At 41.7% G+C, this 17186-nt stretch overlaps 1 protein-coding gene, 6 non-coding genes and 1 pseudogene across 7 annotated transcripts; 7 read left to right on the forward strand and 1 right to left on the reverse strand.

Moving 5' to 3' along the window:
- The first annotated feature begins 3808 nt into the window (after nt 1-3808).
- On the forward strand, nt 3809-3914 carry LOC130386729 (U6 spliceosomal RNA). The gene has a single exon (XR_008896190.1). It is a non-coding gene; the product is annotated as a U6 spliceosomal RNA (small nuclear RNA).
- Nucleotides 3915-5470: 1556 nt separating this feature from the next.
- LOC130386730 (U6 spliceosomal RNA) lies at nt 5471-5576 on the forward strand. Its single transcript, XR_008896191.1, has one exon. It is a non-coding gene; the product is annotated as a U6 spliceosomal RNA (small nuclear RNA).
- Nucleotides 5577-7248: 1672 nt separating this feature from the next.
- LOC130386791 (U6 spliceosomal RNA) lies at nt 7249-7354 on the forward strand. Its single transcript, XR_008896233.1, has one exon. It is a non-coding gene; the product is annotated as a U6 spliceosomal RNA (small nuclear RNA).
- A 1681-nt stretch (nt 7355-9035) lies between these two features.
- Nucleotides 9036-9141, forward strand: LOC130386731 (U6 spliceosomal RNA). The gene has a single exon (XR_008896192.1). It is a non-coding gene; the product is annotated as a U6 spliceosomal RNA (small nuclear RNA).
- A 1434-nt stretch (nt 9142-10575) lies between these two features.
- Nucleotides 10576-10681, forward strand: LOC130386732 (U6 spliceosomal RNA). Its single transcript, XR_008896193.1, has one exon. It is a non-coding gene; the product is annotated as a U6 spliceosomal RNA (small nuclear RNA).
- Nucleotides 10682-12228: 1547 nt separating this feature from the next.
- On the forward strand, nt 12229-12334 carry LOC130386734 (U6 spliceosomal RNA). The gene has a single exon (XR_008896195.1). It is a non-coding gene; the product is annotated as a U6 spliceosomal RNA (small nuclear RNA).
- Nucleotides 12335-13881: 1547 nt separating this feature from the next.
- LOC130386750 (U6 spliceosomal RNA) lies at nt 13882-13956 on the forward strand (annotated as a pseudogene).
- A 683-nt stretch (nt 13957-14639) lies between these two features.
- Nucleotides 14640-16013, reverse strand: LOC130385505 (uncharacterized). Its single transcript, XM_056594020.1, has 3 exons — nt 15953-16013; nt 15304-15850; nt 14640-15214 (listed from the first exon to the last, which is right to left on the reverse strand). Exons 1-3 carry the CDS (start codon nt 16011-16013, stop codon nt 15130-15132), a joined length of 693 nt encoding a protein of 230 aa, XP_056449995.1. The 3' UTR covers nt 14640-15129.
- Nucleotides 16014-17186: the final 1173 nt, after the last annotated feature.

A 17186-nucleotide genomic window follows, 5' to 3' on the forward strand; every position in this document is an offset into this window, starting at 1 on the left:
ATACTTGGAAAATGTTGTGAACATTTTGTGAAAATTGGTGAAAAGTGTGGAATCCCCACAGAAAGTGTCTAGGATCACGTTTTAGGCCATTTTGAGTCGTTTGGTGGTGGTCTGTGGTGCATTTTTTTGGACATTCATATATATTCTTTTTTTTTTTTTCAAATTTGAAATTTGAAAATTCATTAATTTTTTGTTTTTGTTTTTTTTAACCCTTTTTTTGCTGGGCTCGTTCCGATCCTGAATCTGCATGAATTATGCTTCTAGACCCTTCCTAGGCCGAGAAAATAACTTCAAACCGATAAAATTGCATTTTTTTTTGTTTTTTTTTAACCTTTTTTTTGCTGGGCTCGTTCCGATCCTGAATCTGCAGGAATTATGCTTCTAGACCCTTCCTAGGCCGAGAAAATAACTTAAAACCGATAAAATTGCATTTTTTTTGTTTTTTTTAACCTTTTTTTTGCTGGGCTCGTTCCGATCCTGAATCTGCAGGAATTATGCTTCTAGACCCTTCCTAGGCCGAGAAAATAACTTAAAACCGATAAAATTTCATTTTTTTTTTGTTTTTTTTGTTTTTTTTAGCTGGGCTCGTTCCGATCCTGAATCTGCAGGAATTATGCTTCTAGACCCTTCCTAGGCCGAGAAAATAACTTAAAACCGATAAAATTGCATTTTTTTTTTTTTTTTTTGTTTTTTTTAACCTTTTTTTTGCTGGGCTCGTTCCGATCCTGAATCTGCAGGAATTATGCTTCTAGACCCTTCCTAGGCCGAGAAAATAACTTAAAACCGATAAAATTGCATTTTTTTTGTTTTTTTTTAACCTTTTTTTTGCTGGGCTCGTTCCGATCCTGAATCTGCAGGAATTATGCTTCTAGACCCTTCCTAGGCCGAGAAAATAACTTAAAACCGATAAAATTTCATTTTTTTTTTTTTTTATACCTTTTTTTTTGCTGGGCTCGTTCCGATCCTGAATATTATTCGAGAGCGCCCCCTATTGGACATAAAGTATAACTTAGCAACCGTTAAGTAAATACGATCTCATTCTAAATAAATACAAAACGGTTACCATACCAAGGTCAAGACCCCCCTCCCCACACCACGCTCTACAGACATTATTCAAGAGCGCCACCTATTGGACAAGGATGCAATTCAGGTCTATAAGTAACAAGACAAGAAAATAAAATTCACAATAAGTGCTTTTGGTCTGTCATATTTTGCATATAGTATTGTAATAATAATTATAACACAATAAAGGGTTCTCGTCTTCATTTCCGACGAGAACGGCAGGTCAAAAGCGTTGATTTCACGGGGATTCGATCCAACGCTTTTGGTGTCTCTTTTTTGCTGGGTCGTAAAAAAAAAAGTTCTTTATCGACGCGATGAGTGAGGTGGGTTTTTTCCTCTTTTCTGTCGGATAAATAAAGATAAGAACGTTTCTCAGCCACGTTATCTTTTGCGCCATCTGTCCATCGAAGCTTTCCGTTTCTCAGCAACCGCAAATCGTCCAACGTAGGAATCGACTCCTTCTACATGTGTGGGAATTTTTGGAGTTGTAGCTCACTTCCTTCACATAGCTGCCGTTGACCCCAATGTAAAAATACTTGGAAAATGTTGTGAACATTTTGTGAAAATTGGTGAAAAGTGTGGAATCCCCACAGAAAGTGTCTAGGATCACGTTTTAGGCCATTTTGAGTCGTTTGGTGGTGGTCTGTGGTGCATTTTTTTTGGACATTCATATATATTCTTTTTTTTTTTTCAAATTTGAAATTTGAAAATTCATTAATTTTTTGTTTTTGTTTTTTTTTAACCCTTTTTTTGCTGGGCTCGTTCCGATCCTGAATCTGCATGAATTATGCTTCTAGACCCTTCCTAGGCCGAGAAAATAACTTCAAACCGATAAAATTGCATTTTTTTTTTGTTTTTTTTAACCTTTTTTTTTGCTGGGCTCGTTCCGATCCTGAATCTGCAGGAATTATGCTTCTAGACCCTTCCTAGGCCGAGAAATAACTTAAAACCGATAAAATTGCATTTTTTTTGTTTTTTTTAACCTTTTTTTTGCTGGGCTCGTTCCGATCCTGAATCTGCAGGAATTATGCTTCTAGACCCTTCCTAGGCCGAGAAAATAACTTAAAACCGATAAAATTTCATTTTTTTTTTTTTTATACCTTTTTTTTGCTGGGCTCGTTCCGATCCTGAACATTATTCGAGAGCGCCCCCTATTGGACATAAAGTATAACTTAGCAACCGTTAAGTAAATACGATCTCATTCTAAATAAATACAAAACGGTTACCATACCAAGGTCAAGACCCCCCTCCCCACACCACGCTCTACAGACATTATTCAAGAGCGCCACCTATTGGACAAGGATGCAATTCAGGTCTATAAGTAACAAGACAAGAAAATAAAATTCACAATAAGTGCTTTTGGTCTGTCATATTTTGCATATAGTATTGTAATAATAATTATAACACAATAAAGGGTTCTCGTCTTCATTTCCGACGAGAACGGCAGGTCAAAAGCGTTGATTTCACGGGGATTCGATCCAACGCTTTTGGTGTCTCTTTTTTGCTGGGTCGTAAAAAAAAAAGTTCTTTATCGACGCGATGAGTGAGGTGGGTTTTTTCCTCTTTTCTGTCGGATAAATAAAGATAAGAACGTTTCTCAGCCACGTTATCTTTTGCGCCATCTGTCCATCGAAGCTTTCCGTTTCTCAGCAACCGCAAATCGTCCAACGTAGGAATCGACTCCTTCTACATGTGTGGGAATTTTTGGAGTTGTAGCTCACTTCCTTCACATAGCTGCCGTTGACCCCAATGTAAAAATACTTGGAAAATGTTGTGAACATTTTGTGAAAATTGGTGAAAAGTGTGGAATCCCCACAGAAAGTGTCTAGGATCACGTTTTAGGCCATTTTGAGTCGTTTGGTGGTGGTCTGTGGTGCATTTTTTTGGACATTCATATATATTCTTTTTTTTTTTTTCAAATTTGAAATTTGAAAATTCATTAATTTTTGTTTGTTTTTTTTAACCCTTTTTTTTGCTGGGCTCGTTCCGATCCTGAATCTGCATGAATTATGCTTCTAGACCCTTCCTAGGCCGAGAAAATAACTTAAAACCGATAAAATTTCATTTTTTTTTTTTTTTTTATTCCCTTTTTTTTTGCTGGGCTCGTTCCGATCCTGAACATTATTCGAGAGCGCCCCCTATTGGACATAAAGTATAACTTAGCAACCGTTAAGTAAATACGATCTCATTCTAAATAAATACAAAACGGTTACCATACCAAGGTCAAGACCCCCCTCCCCACACCACGCTCTACAGACATTATTCAAGAGCGCCACCTATTGGACAAGGATGCAATTCAGGTCTATAAGTAACAAGACAAGAAAATAAAATTCACAATAAGTGCTTTTGGTCTGTCATATTTTGCATATAGTATTGTAATAATAATTATAACACAATAAAGGGTTCTCGTCTTCATTTCCGACGAGAACGGCAGGTCAAAAGCGTTGATTTCACGGGGATTCGATCCAACGCTTTTGGTGTCTCTTTTTTGCTGGGTCGTAAAAAAAAAAAGTTCTTTATCGACGCGATGAGTGAGGTGGGTTTTTTCCTCTTTTCTGTCGGATAAATAAAGATAAGAACGTTTCTCAGCCACGTTATCTTTTGCGCCATCTGTCCATCGAAGCTTTCCGTTTCTCAGCAACCGCAAATCGTCCAACGTAGGAATCGTCTGTTGTAGCTCCACCAGCAGATAGCGTTTGGTGTCTGAGCAGAGGTACATAGCTAACTGAGGATTAGGGCAGTATTTGTGTTACTTCGGTATCACATCTACTAAAATTGGAACGATACAGAGAAGATTAGCATGGCCCCTGCGCAAGGATGACACGCAAATTCGTGAAGCGTTCTATCTTTTAAGTTTTAATTCAAAGTTTCGGAGTTCTAGCCAACTTCCTTCGTATAGCTGCCATTGACCCCCCCATTTAAAGGTTTCATTTTGGTACGGTAAATATGAAGCAGAAGGGAATTTGGCGCCCCTAGTGGCAACATTTTTTAACATTGGAAAACACCTAAAAGCGTTGCCATGGGAACAGGGAGAGAGGCGTGGGAATATAAACCCTATGGAGTGGTAGCTATGGATCAGGGCTAAGTCTGTGCCAAGTTCTGGCCACCTGGTGGCTTGTTTTGGTATAGAAAATCGCATTTGAAGTTTTTCACTAAACGCGGGAAAAAGGGGTGTTACCAATATTTTCTTTTGAAGAAAATTGGTGTGGAAGGTTTTCTAGGCTCCTTCTACATGTGTGGGAATCTTTGGTGTTGTAGCTCACTTCCTTCACATAGCTGCCGTTGACCCCAATGTAAAAAATACTTGGAAAATGTTGTGAACATTTTGTGAAAATTGGTGTGAAAAGTGTGGAATCCCCACAGAAAGTGTCTAGGATCACGTTTTAGGCCATTTTGAGTCGTTTGGTGGTGGTCTGTGGTGCATTTTTTTGGACATTCATATATATTCTTTTTTTTTTTTTCAAATTTGAAATTTGAAAATTCATTAATTTTTTGTTTTTGTTTTTTTTTAACCCTTTTTTTGCTGGGCTCGTTCCGATCCTGAATCTGCATGAATTATGCTTCTAGACCCTTCCTAGGCGAGAAAATAACTTCAAACCGATATAAATTGCATTTTTTTTTGTTTTTTTTAACCTTTTTTTTTGCTGGGCTCGTTCCGATCCTGAATCTGCAGGAATTATGCTTCTAGACCCTTCCTAGGCCGAGAAAATAACTTAAAACCGATAAAATTTCATTTTTTTTTTTTTTTATACCTTTTTTTGCTGGGCTCGTTCCGATCCTGAACATTATTCGAGAGCGCCCCCTATTGGACATAAAGTATAACTTAGCAACCGTTAAGTAAATACGATCTCATTCTAAATAAATACAAACGGTTACCATACCAAGGTCAAGACCCCCCTCCCCACACCACGCTCTACAGACATTATTCAAGAGCGCCACCTATTGGACAAGGATGCAATTCAGGTCTATAAGTAACAAGACAAGAAAATAAAATTCACAATAAGTGCTTTTGGTCTGTCATATTTTGCATATAGTATTGTAATAATAATTATAACACAATAAAGGGTTCTCGTCTTCATTTCCGACGAGAACGGCAGGTCAAAAGCGTTGATTTCACGGGGATTCGATCCAACGCTTTTGGTGTCTCTTTTTTGCTGGGTCGTAAAAAAAAAAGTTCTTTATCGACGCGATGAGTGAGGTGGGTTTTTTCCTCTTTTCTGTCGGATAAATAAAGATAAGAACGTTTCTCAGCCACGTTATCTTTTGCGCCATCTGTCCATCGAAGCTTTCCGTTTCTCAGCAACCGCAAATCGTCCAACGTAGGAATCGTCTGTTGTAGCTCCACCAGCAGATAGCGTTTGGTGTCTGAGCAGGAGGTACATAGCTAACTGAGGATTAGGCAGTATTTGTGTTACTTCGGTATCACATCTACTAAAATTGGAACGATACAGAGAAGATTAGCATGGCCCCTGCGCAAGGATGACACGCAAATTCGTGAAGCGTTCTATCTTTTAAGTTTTAATTCAAAGTTTCGGAGTTCTAGCCAACTTCCTTCGTATAGCTGCCATTGACCCCCCCATTTAAAGGTTCATTTTGGTACGGTAAATATGAAGCAGAAGGGAATTTGGCCGCCCCTAGTGGCAACATTTTTTAACATTGGAAAACACCTAAAAGCGTTGCCATGGGAACAGGGAGAGAGGCGTGGGAATATAAACCCTATGGAGTGGTAGCTATGGATCAGGGCTAAGTCTGTGCCAAGTTCTGGCCACCTGGTGGCTTGTTTTGGTATAGAAAATCGCATTTGAAGTTTTTCACTAAACGCGGGAAAAAGGGGTGTTACCAATATTTTCTTTTGAAGAAAATTGGTGTGGAAGGTTTTCTAGGCTCCTTCTACATGTGTGGAATCTTTGGTGTTGTAGCTCACTTCCTTCACATAGCTGCCGTTGACCCCAATGTAAAAATACTTGGAAAATGTTGTGAACATTTTGTGAAAATTGGTGTGAAAAGTGTGGAATCCCCACAGAAAGTGTCTAGGATCACGTTTTAGGCCATTTTGAGTCGTTTGGTGGTGGTCTGTGGTGCATTTTTTTGGACATTCATATAATATTCTTTTTTTTTTTTCAAATTTGAAATTTGAAAATTCATTAATTTTTTGTTTTTGTTTTTTTTAACCCTTTTTTTGCTGGGCTCGTTCCGATCCTGAATCTGCATGAATTATGCTTCTAGACCCTTCCTAGGCCGAGAAAATAACTTCAAACTGATAAAATTGCATTTTTTTTTTGTTTTTTTTAACCTTTTTTTTTGCTGGGCTCGTTCCGATCCTGAATCTGCAGGATTTATGCTTCTAGACCCTTCCTAGGCCGAGAAAATAACTTAAAACCGATAAAATTTCATTTTTTTTTGTTTTTTTTTGTTTTTTTTAGCTGGGCTCGTTCCGATCCTGAATCTGCAGGAATTATGCTTCTAGACCCTTCCTAGGCCGAGAAAATAACTTAAAACCGATAAAATTTCATTTTTTTTTTTTTTATACCTTTTTTTTGCTGGGCTCGTTCCGATCCTGAATATTATTCGAGAGCGCCCCCTATTGGACATAAAGTATAACTTAGCAACCGTTAAGTAAATACGATCTCATTCTAAATAAATACAAAACGGTTACCATACCAAGGTCAAGACCCCCCTCCCCACACCACGCTCTACAGACATTATTCAAGAGCGCCACCTATTGGACAAGGATGCAATTCAGGTCTATAAGTAACAAGACAAGAAAATAAAATTCACAATAAGTGCTTTTGGTCTGTCATATTTTGCATATAGTATTGTAATAATAATTATAACACAATAAAGGGTTCTCGTCTTCATTTCCGACGAGACGGCAGGTCAAAAGCGTTGATTTCACGGGGATTCGATCCAACGCTTTTGGTGTCTCTTTTTTGCTGGGTCGTAAAAAAAAAAGTTCTTTATCGACGCGATGAGTGAGGTGGGTTTTTTCCTCTTTTCTGTCGGATAAATAAAGATAAGAACGTTTCTCAGCCACGTTATCTTTTGCGCCATCTGTCCATCGAAGCTTTCCGTTTCTCAGCAACCGCAAATCGTCCAACGTAGGAATCGTCTGTTGTAGCTCCACCAGCAGATAGCGTTTGGTGTCTGAGCAGAGGTACATAGCTAACTGAGGATTAGGCAGTATTTGTGTTACTTCGGTATCACATCTACTAAAATTGGAACGATACAGAGAAGATTAGCATGGCCCCTGCGCAAGGATGACACGCAAATTCGTGAAGCGTTCTATCTTTTAAGTTTTAATTCAAAGTTTCGGAGTTCTAGCCAACTTCCTTCGTATAGCTGCCATTGACCCCCCCCATTTAAAGGTTCATTTTGGTACGGTAAATATGAAAGCAGAAGGGAATTTGGCGCCCCTAGTGGCAACATTTTTTAACATTGGAAAAACACCTAAAAGCGTTGCCATGGGAACAGGGAGAGAGGCGTGGGAATATAAACCCTATGGAGTGGTAGCTATGGATCAGGGCTAAGTCTGTGCCAAGTTCTGGCCACCTGGTGGCTTGTTTTGGTATAGAAAATCGCATTTGAAGTTTTTCACTAAACGCGGGAAAAAGGGGTGTTACCAATATTTTCTTTTGAAGAAAATTGGTGTGGAAGGTTTTCTAGGCTCCTTCTACATGTGTGGGAATCTTTGGAGTTGTAGCTCACTTCCTTCACATAGCTGCCGTTGACCCCAATGTAAAAATACTTGGAAAATGTTGTGAACATTTTGTGAAAATTGGTGGAAAAGTGTGGAATCCCCACAGAAAGTGTCTAGGATCACGTTTTAGGGCCATTTTGAGTCGTTGGTGGTGGTGGTCTGTGGTGCATTTTTTTGGACATTCATATATATTCTTTTTTTTTTTTTTCAAATTTGAAATTTGAAAATTCATTAATTTTTTGTTTTTGTTTTTTTTAACCCTTTTTTTTGCTGGGCTCGTTCCGATCCTGAATCTGCATGAATTATGCTTCTAGACCCTTCATAGGCCGAGAAAATAACTTCAAACCGATAAAATTGCATTTTTTTTTGTTTTTTTTTAACCTTTTTTTTGCTGGGCTCGTTCCGATCCTGAATCTGCAGGAATTATGCTTCTAGACCCTTCCTAGGCCGAGGAAAATAACTTAAAACCGATAAAATTTCATTTTTTTTTGTTTTTTTTGTTTTTTTTAGCTGGGCTCGTTCCGATCCTGAATCTGCAGGAATTATGCTTCTAGACCCTTCCTAGGCCGAGAAAATAACTTAAAACCGATAAAATGTCATTTTTTTTTTTTTTTATACCTTTTTTTTTGCTGGGCTCGTTCCGATCCTGAACATTATTCGAGAGCGCCCCCTATTGGACATAAAGTATAACTTAGCAACCGTTAAGTAAATACGATCTCATTCTAAATAAATACAAAACGGTTACCATACCAAGGTCAAGACCCCCCTCCCCACACCACGCTCTACAGACATTATTCAAGAGCGCCACCTATTGGACAAGGATGCAATTCAGGTCTATAAGTAACAAGACAAGAAAATAAAATTCACAATAAGTGCTTTTGGTCTGTCATATTTTGCATATAGTATTGTAATAATAATTATAACACAATAAAGGGTTCTCGTCTTCATTTCCGACGAGAACGGCAGGTCAAAAGCGTTGATTTCACGGGGATTCGATCCAACGCTTTTGGTGTCTCTTTTTTGCTGGGTCGTAAAAAAAAAAGTTCTTTATCGACGCGATGAGTGAGGTGGGTTTTTTCCTCTTTTCTGTCGGATAAATAAAGATAAGAACGTTTCTCAGCCACGTTATCTTTTGCGCCATCTGTCCATCGAAGCTTTCCGTTTCTCAGCAACCGCAAATCGTCCAACGTAGGAATCGTCTGTTGTAGCTCCACCAGCAGATAGCGTTTGGTGTCTGAGCAGAGGTACATAGCTAACTGAGGATTAGGCAGTATTTGTGTTACTTCGGTATCACATCTACTAAAATTGGAACGATACAGAGAAGATTAGCATGGCCCCTGCGCAAGGATGACACGCAAATTCGTGAAGCGTTCTATCTTTTAAGTTTTAATTCAAAGTTTCGGAGTTCTAGCCAACTTCCTTCGTATAGCTGCCATTGACCCCCCCCATTTAAAGGTTCATTTTGGTACGGTAAATATGAAGCAGAAGGGAATTTGGCGCCCCTAGTGGCAACATTTTTTTAAACATTGGAAAACACCTAAAAGCGTTGCCATGGGAACAGGGAGAGAGGCGTGGGAATATAAACCCTATGGAGTGGTAGCTATGGATCAGGGCTAAGTCTGTGCCAAGTTCTGGCCACCTGGTGGCTTGTTTTGGTATAGAAAATCGCATTTGAAGTTTTTCACTAAACGCGGGAAAAAGGGGTGTTACCAATATTTTCTTTTGAAGAAAATTGGTGTGGAAGGTTTTCCAGGCTCCTTCTACATGTGTGGGAATCTTTGGAGTTGTAGCTCACTTCCTTCACATAGCTGCCGTTGACCCAATGTCAAAATACTTGGAAAATGTTGTGAACATTTTGTGAAAATTGGTGAAAAGTGTGGAATCCCCACAGAAAGTGTCTAGGATCACGTTTTAGGCCAGTTTGAGTCGTTGGTGGTGTGTCTGTGGTGCATTTTTTTGGACATTCATATATATTCTTTTTTTTTTTTCAAATTTGAAATTTGAAAATTCATTAATTTTTTGTTTTGTTTTTTTTAACTCTTTTTTGCTGGGCTCGTTCCGATCCTGAATCTGCATGAATTATGCTTCTAGACCCTTCCTAGGCCGAGAAAATAACTTAAAACCGATAAAATTTCATTTTTTTTTTTTTTATTCCCTTTTTTTTGCTGGGCTCGTTCCGATCCTGAACATTATTCGAGAGCGCCCCTATTGGACATAAAGTATAACTTAGCAACCGTTAAGTAAATACGATCTCATTCTAAATAAATACAAAACGGTTACCATACCAAGGTCAAGACCCCCCTCCCCACACCACGCTCTACAGACATTATTCAAGAGCGCCACCTATTGGACAAGGATGCAATTCAGGTCTATAAGTAACAAGACAAGAAAATAAAATTCACAATAAGTGCTTTTGGTCTGTCATATTTGCATATAGTATTGTAATAATAATTATAACACAATAAAGGGTTCTCGTCTTCATTTCCGACGAGAACGGCAGGTCAAAAGCGTTGATTTCACGGGGATTCGATCCAACGCTTTTTGTGTCTCTTTTTTGCTGGGTCGTAAAAAAAAAAGTTCTTTATCGACGCGGATGAGTGAAGGTGGGTTTTTTTCCTCTTTTCTGTCGGATAAATAAAGATAAGAACGTTTCTCAGCCACGTTATCTTTGCGCCATCTGTCCATCGAAGCTTTTCACGGTTTCTCAGCAAACCGCAAATCGTCCAACGTAGGAATCGTCTGTTGTAGCTCCACCAGCAGATAGCGTTTGGTGTCTGAGCAGAGGTACATAGCTAACTGAGGATTAGGCAGTATTTGTGTTACTTCGGTATCACATCTACTAAAATTGGAACGATACAGAGAAGATTAGCATGGCCCCTGCGCAAGGATGACACGCAAATTCGTGAAGCGTTCTATCTTTTAAGTTTTAATTCAAAGTTTCGGAGTTCTAGCCAACTTCCTTCGTATAGCTGCCATTGACCCCCCCATTTAAAGGTTCATTTTGGTACGGTAAATATGAAGCAGAAGGGAATTTGGCGCCCCTAGTGGCAACATTTTTTAACATTGGAAAACACCTAAAAGCGTTGCCATGGGAACAGGGAGAGAGGCGTGGGAATATAAACCCTATGGAGTGGTAGCTATGGATCAGGGCTAAGTCTGTGCCAAGTTCTGGCCACCTGGTGGCTTGTTTTGGTATAGAAAATCGCATTTGAAGTTTTTCACTAAACGCGGGAAAAAGGGGTGTTACCAATATTTTCTTTTGAAGAAAATTGGTGTGGAAGGTTTTCTAGGCTCCTTCTACATGTGTGGGAATCTTTGGTGTTGTAGCTCACTTCCTTCACATAGCTGCCGTTGACCCCAATGTAAAATACTTGGAAAATGTTGTGAACATTTGTGAAAATTGGTGTGAAAAGTGTGGAATCCCCACAGAAAGTGTCTAGGATCACGTTTTAGGCCATTTTGAGTCGTTTGGTGGTGGTCTGTGGTGCATTTTTTTGGACATTCATATATATTCTTTTTTTTTTTTCAAATTTGAAATTTGAAAATTCATTAATTTTTTGTTTTTGTTTTTTTTAACCCTTTTTTGGCTGGGCTCGTTCCGATCCTGAATCTGCATGAATTATGCTTCTAGACCCTTCCTAGGCCGAGAAAATAACTTCAAACCGATAAAATTGCATTTTTTTTTGTTTTTTTTAACCTTTTTTTGCTGGGCTCGTTCCGATCCTGAATCTGCAGGAATTATGCTTCTAGACCCTTCCTAGGCCGAGAAAATAACTTAAAACCGATAAAATGTCTTTTTTTTTTTTTTTTATACCTTTTTTTTGCTGGGCTCGTTCCGATCCTGAACATTATTCGAGAGTGCCCCCTATTGGACATAAAGTATAACTTAGCAACCGTTAAGTAAATACGATCTCATTCTAAATAAATACAAAACGGTTACCATACCAAGGTCAAGACCCCCCTCCCCACACAACGCTCTACAGACATTATTCAAGAGCGCCACCTATTGGACAAGGATGCAATTCAGGTCTATAAGTAACAAGACAAGAAAATAAAATTCACAATAAGTGCTTTTGGTCTGTCATATTTTGCATATAGTATTGTAATAATAATTATAACACAATAAAGGGTTCTCGTCTTCATTTCCGACGAGAACGGCAGGTCAAAAGCGTTGATTTCACGGGGATTCGATCCAACGCTTTTGGTGTCTCTTTTTTGCTGGGTCGTAGAAAAAAAGTTCTTTATCGACGCGATGAGTGAGGTGGGTTTTTCCTCTTTTCTGTCGGATAAATAAAGATAAGAACGTTTCTCAGCCACGTTATCTTTTGCGCCATCTGTCCATCGAAGCTTTCCGTTTCTCAGCAACCGCAAATCGTCCAACGTAGGAATCGTCTGTTGTAGCTCCACCAGCAGATAGCGTTTGGTGTCTGAGCAGAGGTACATAGCTAACTGAGGATTAGGCAGTATTTGTGTTACTTCGGTATCACATCTACTAAAATTGGAACGATACAGAGAAGATTAGCATGGCCCCTGCGCAAGGATGACACGCAAATTCGTGAAGCGTTCTATCTTTTAAGTTTTAATTCAAAGTTTCGGAGTTCTAGCCAACTTCCTTCGTATAGCTGCCATTGACCCCCCCCATTTAAAGGTTCATTTTGGTACGGTAAATATGAAGCAGAAGGGAATTTGGCGCCCCTAGTGGCAACATTTTTTAACATTGGAAAACACCTAAAAGCGTTGCCATGGGAACAGGGAGAGAGGCGTGGGAATATAAACCCTATGGAGTGGTAGCTATGGATCAGGGCTAAGTCTGTGCCAAGTTCTGGCCACCTGGTGGCTTGTTTTGGTATAGAAATCGCATTTGAAGTTTTTCACTAAACGCGGGAAAAAGGGGTGTTACCAATATTTTCTTTTGAAGAAAATTGGTGTGGAAGGTTTTCCAGGCTCCTTCTACATGTGTGGGAATCTTTGGAGTTGTAGCTCACTTCCTTCACATAGCTGCCGTTGACCCCAATGTAAAAATACTTGGAAAATGTTGTGAACATTTTGTGAAAATTGGTGAAAAGTGTGGAATCCCCACAGAAAGTGTCTAGGATCACGTTTTAGGCCATTTTGAGTCGTTTGGTGGTGGTCTGTGGTGCATTTTTTTGGACATTCATATATATTCTTTTTTTTTTTCAAATTTGAAATTTGAAAATTCATTAATTTTTTGTTTTTGTTTTTTTTAACCCTTTTTTTGCTGGGCTCGTTCCGATCCTGAATCTGCATGAATTATGCTTCTAGACCCTTCCTAGGCCGAGAAAATAACTTCTAACTGATAAAATTGCATTTTTTTTTGTTTTTTTTAACCTTTTTTTTGCTGGGCTCGTTCCGATCCTGAATCTGCAGGATTTATGCTTCTAGACCCTTCCTAGGCCGAGAAAATAACTTAAAACCGATAAAATTTCATTTTTTTTTTTTTATACCTTTTTTTTGCTGGGCTCGTTCCGATCCTGAATATTATTCGAGAGCGCCCCCTATTGGACATAAAGTATAACTTAGCAACCGTTAAGTAAATACGATCTCATTCTAAATAAATACAAAACGGTTACCATACCAAGGTCAAGACCCCCCTCCCCACACCACGCTCTACAGACATTATTCAAGAGCGCCACCTATTGGACAAGGATGCAATTCAGGTCTATAAGTAACAAGACAAGAAAATAAAATTCACAATAAGTGCTTTTGGTCTGTCATATTTTGCATATAGTATTGTAATAATAATTATAACACAATAAAGGGTTCTCGTCTTCATTTCCGACGAGAACGGCAGGTCAAAAGCGTTGATTTCACGGGGATTCGATCCAACGCTTTTGGTGTCTCTTTTTTGCTGGGTCGTAAAAAAAAAAGTTCTTTATCGACGCGATGAGTGAGGTGGGTTTTTTCCTCTTTTCTGTCGGATAAATAAAGATAAGAACGTTTCTCAGCCACGTTATCTTTTGCGCCATCTGTCCATCGAAGCTTTCCGTTTCTCAGCAACCGCAAATCGTCCAACGTAGGAATCGTCTGTTGTAGCTCCACCAGCAGATAGCGTTTGGTGTCTGAGCAGAGGTACATAGCTAACTGAGGATTAGGCAGTATTTGTGTTACTTCGGTATCACATCTACTAAAATTGGAACGATACAGAGAAGATTAGCATGGCCCCTGCGCAAAGGAAGGTTACCGTTCTTCTCTATCGGGGTCCGGCCCGCGGCGCAGCCGCGGGACGGACCGCTTTGGCGCCCCCTTTCGGCCGCCGCACCTCGGGCCGTCCCGGCCCCCGCGGGCACCTCGGACCGAGAATAAGTTCGGTCCAACCGGTCGAACCGACGGTTCGGGGTCGAATTGGAACGCACCGTCTGCTTTGAGCAGAGGCCGAAATCGGAACGATCGGAACGAAACGGAACGCACGGGGTCGGGTCGGGACACGGGTGGAAACGCCCATGTCGAGGGACCGGTGCCGTTATAAACAAGCGTTCGTCTGATTCGACCCGTGTCCGTTATCGCAACGCGTCGCTTGTTTATCAAAGAGAGGCTATATTTTCAACGTATTGCTTGTTCGTTAAAGAACGGCTTTATTTTCAATGTATCGATTGTGTGGAACGTCTCTCTCACGCCGAAATCAACACACGCCAAGTCGTTCGGTAGGGCGTTTATTCATTTATTATAAATTCATTTATATATTCATTTATTATAAATAAGGGGAAAATCAGAAATCATACGTGTGACTCGGTGAGCCACGGTGGTGTCCATGGCAATTGTCTCTCCGGCCGGGCGGGTCTCGTCACCCCCGTCGGTGAGGCCTCTTGGGCTCCGGCTGGTGGACATCGGCGGTATACGCCATCCACCGCCTCTCCCTCTGGCCGCCCGGCTTGAGGGGTTTGGGGCCGCCGGGTCGCCACAATTGTTTATCAAAGAAGGCTTTAATGTTCAATGTGATTGCTTATTAAAGAATGGCGTTATTTTCAATGTATTGATTGTTTATCAAAGAGCGGCTTTATTTTCAATATATTGCTTGTTTCTTAAAGAATGGCTTTATTTTCAATGTGTTTATTAAAGGCTTTATTTTCAATGTGATTGTTTCTTAAAGAATGGCTTTATTTTCAATGTGTTTATTAAAGGCTTTATTTTCAATGTGATTGTTTCTTAAAGAATGGCTTTATTTCGAGACGCTTTTACACTGTTTCTAATGTATTGCTTTTTTATTATTAAACTAAAAACGTTTGTTATCATTGTTGTTGTGGACTTGTTGCTTAAAGTAAAAAGAAGGGACAAGCGTGTGTAATTCAAATAGATTTATTAAATTAAAAACATGCACAACACAGGAGGGGGGTTCCCGGGGAGGAGCAGCCTCACACTCTGCCGGGGCTGTGTTCCTCTCCAGGGGCTGACACCGGGCCCTTCGCCCTCCTCTCCTCCCGCTGCTTCCTCTGCTTCCTGGTGAACGGATTTCAACATCGAATTTTAGTTCTTTAGGTAAATGCAAGCAGTTTACTTCGAAACGCATTCAGAAACAATCAATTCACCTCTTTGGCTTTCGCCTCTTGCGGTCCCTCTTCTCGGCCAGCCACAGGTCTACGCCTTTGCCGGCGTAGAGGGAGCAGAAGTTCTCCCCGTCGAACCGGCTGTGGCCAAAATCTTTCTGCGCCGGCTGGAGGCACCGCTGGCAGATCCGCAGCTTGTGCGGTTTGCGCCCAGGGGAAGAGGAGTCGCCGACCTCCTTCCTGCGGGCGATGTTCCAGAGGGTGGTCCTGGGCACCTTCCCGGCGTCCTCGGGGGCCTGTTGGCTGATTAGCCACTCACGAGCGGTGAGGCCCCCAGGGCCCGCCTCTGACTCGCAGTACGCACTGCTCTTGTAGAGCGCGTGCCCCGTGTCCAGGGTCCTGGGTTGGGCGCACGTGGGGCAGGGGTCCCCCGGCTGGCATTGGGGCTTCCCCTTTTGCTCCTCCAGCACCCGGGTGTCCTGCCTCAGTTGGGACTTGTGGCGGCAAATGGTAACCCTGCTTGGCTTCCTTTTTTGCTTCCTTTTCCTCTTTGATGGAGGAGGAGGAGCAGCAGCAGCGCTGTCGGACTCTGAACACAAGGCAATATAGAACACTTTTAGTCTAGATCAAATTAAATGGATGGATGTGCACACACACACACACACAACAATTTAGCAAGTTAGATACACACCTTCTGGTTCCACGGCCTCTGGCTCAGGCTGCGCTCCGAGGTTGCTGTTAGTGGCTTCCATCGTAGTGTGGTTTAGAGGCATCTCCTGCAGCCCTATTTGAACCTTGTACGAGAAAGGGGTGGACCTTCACCTTCACCTGCACACGGGAGACTTTCCCGAGGCCAGCTGCCCTGTCTGATCTTTTGTCTTGGCTTGATCAGTCATCCTGATAGACAAAAGAGTCCAAGTTGGAGGTGTGAAATGAACTCAGGGTGTCGGGGGGGGGGGGGGGCTCTCTGCGCTTCACTTCTAATTCCCACTGCTACTGTCATGATAGATGTGTGTGATGTGTGTGTGTCCATCATGCTGTTTGAAGTGTTGTGTGTGTGTGTGTGTGTGTGTATGTGTGTGGCAGTTAAAGACATGATTTAAGGAAAATACTCGGACAGCCAAAAAGGTAGCAGAAATTAATGGATGCGTATGCATGATCTGGAAAAAATAATGACTTTTAGCAACCCTCTTTTATGTGTTGTTAATTTATACATTGTTTAATAAAGAATGGTGTTTTTTCAACCAGCTTTTAAGGCGTGTTTTCTTTTTGTGATGTGATTTGAGCAAAAATCGTTCTTTCTTCCACACAAAACACAGAGTCTTTCGGTAACGGTAGGCTGTTTATATATATAATACATAATTTACAATGGCTGGTGGTCCCTCTACACAGCCAGCTCCACACTGCTGCTGGGGGGGGGGGGGGGGGGGGGGGGGGAGAGAATGTCAGGGTGGCGGCGGGGGGGGGGCCTCGCGGTCTCTGGCCAGCCGATCTCGGCGCCACTGCTCCACCGTTCCCCCGTCGGCCCGGGCGCAAAAGGTCTCCCGCTTGTAGCGGCTGTGGCCGTTCTCCCTGGTCTTGTGCTGGCCACAGCGCTTGCAGGTAAAGGAGGAGACCTTTTTAGGGGGCTTGAGGTAGACCCCTAGCTCCCGGGCACGACGCTCCTTCTCCTCCAGGACCCTGTGCCTCCAGGCAGTGGTGCGGGGCATGGCTCCAGCAATGGCGACGGCAATGGCTGGAGCGGTGGCCGCGGCTGAGAGCGGGCTGAGGTCCGGGGGGGCGGTGGCGGTGGCGGTGGCGGCGGCACTCTGCTGCTTCACCATGAGGTCGTAGAGCTCCGGGGCCAGCGGCCCTCTGATTGTTGCAGCCAGACCAGAGGCATCCGCGGGCAGGTGGTGCTGGAGGGGCTGGTCTGGCTGCTGGGA

Source organism: Gadus chalcogrammus, chromosome 7 (genome assembly GCF_026213295.1).
Source record: "Gadus chalcogrammus isolate NIFS_2021 chromosome 7, NIFS_Gcha_1.0, whole genome shotgun sequence".
Taxonomy (NCBI): domain Eukaryota; kingdom Metazoa; phylum Chordata; class Actinopteri; order Gadiformes; family Gadidae; genus Gadus; species Gadus chalcogrammus.

Excerpts from the sequence above, each read along its gene's own strand:
- LOC130385505 (XM_056594020.1), bottom strand. The coding sequence starts at position 16,013 with ATGGAAGCCACTAACAGCAACCTCGGAGCGCAGCCTGAGCCAGAGGCC. Across the intron at positions 15,851-15,952 it reads AGAGGCCGTGGAACCAGAAG|AGTCCGACAGCGCTGCTGCT; the intron begins GTGTGTATCTAA and ends CCTTGTGTTCAG. Across the intron at positions 15,215-15,303 it reads AAGAGGCGAAAGCCAAAGAG|GAAGCAGAGGAAGCAGCGGG; the intron begins GTGAATTGATTG and ends TCCGTTCACCAG.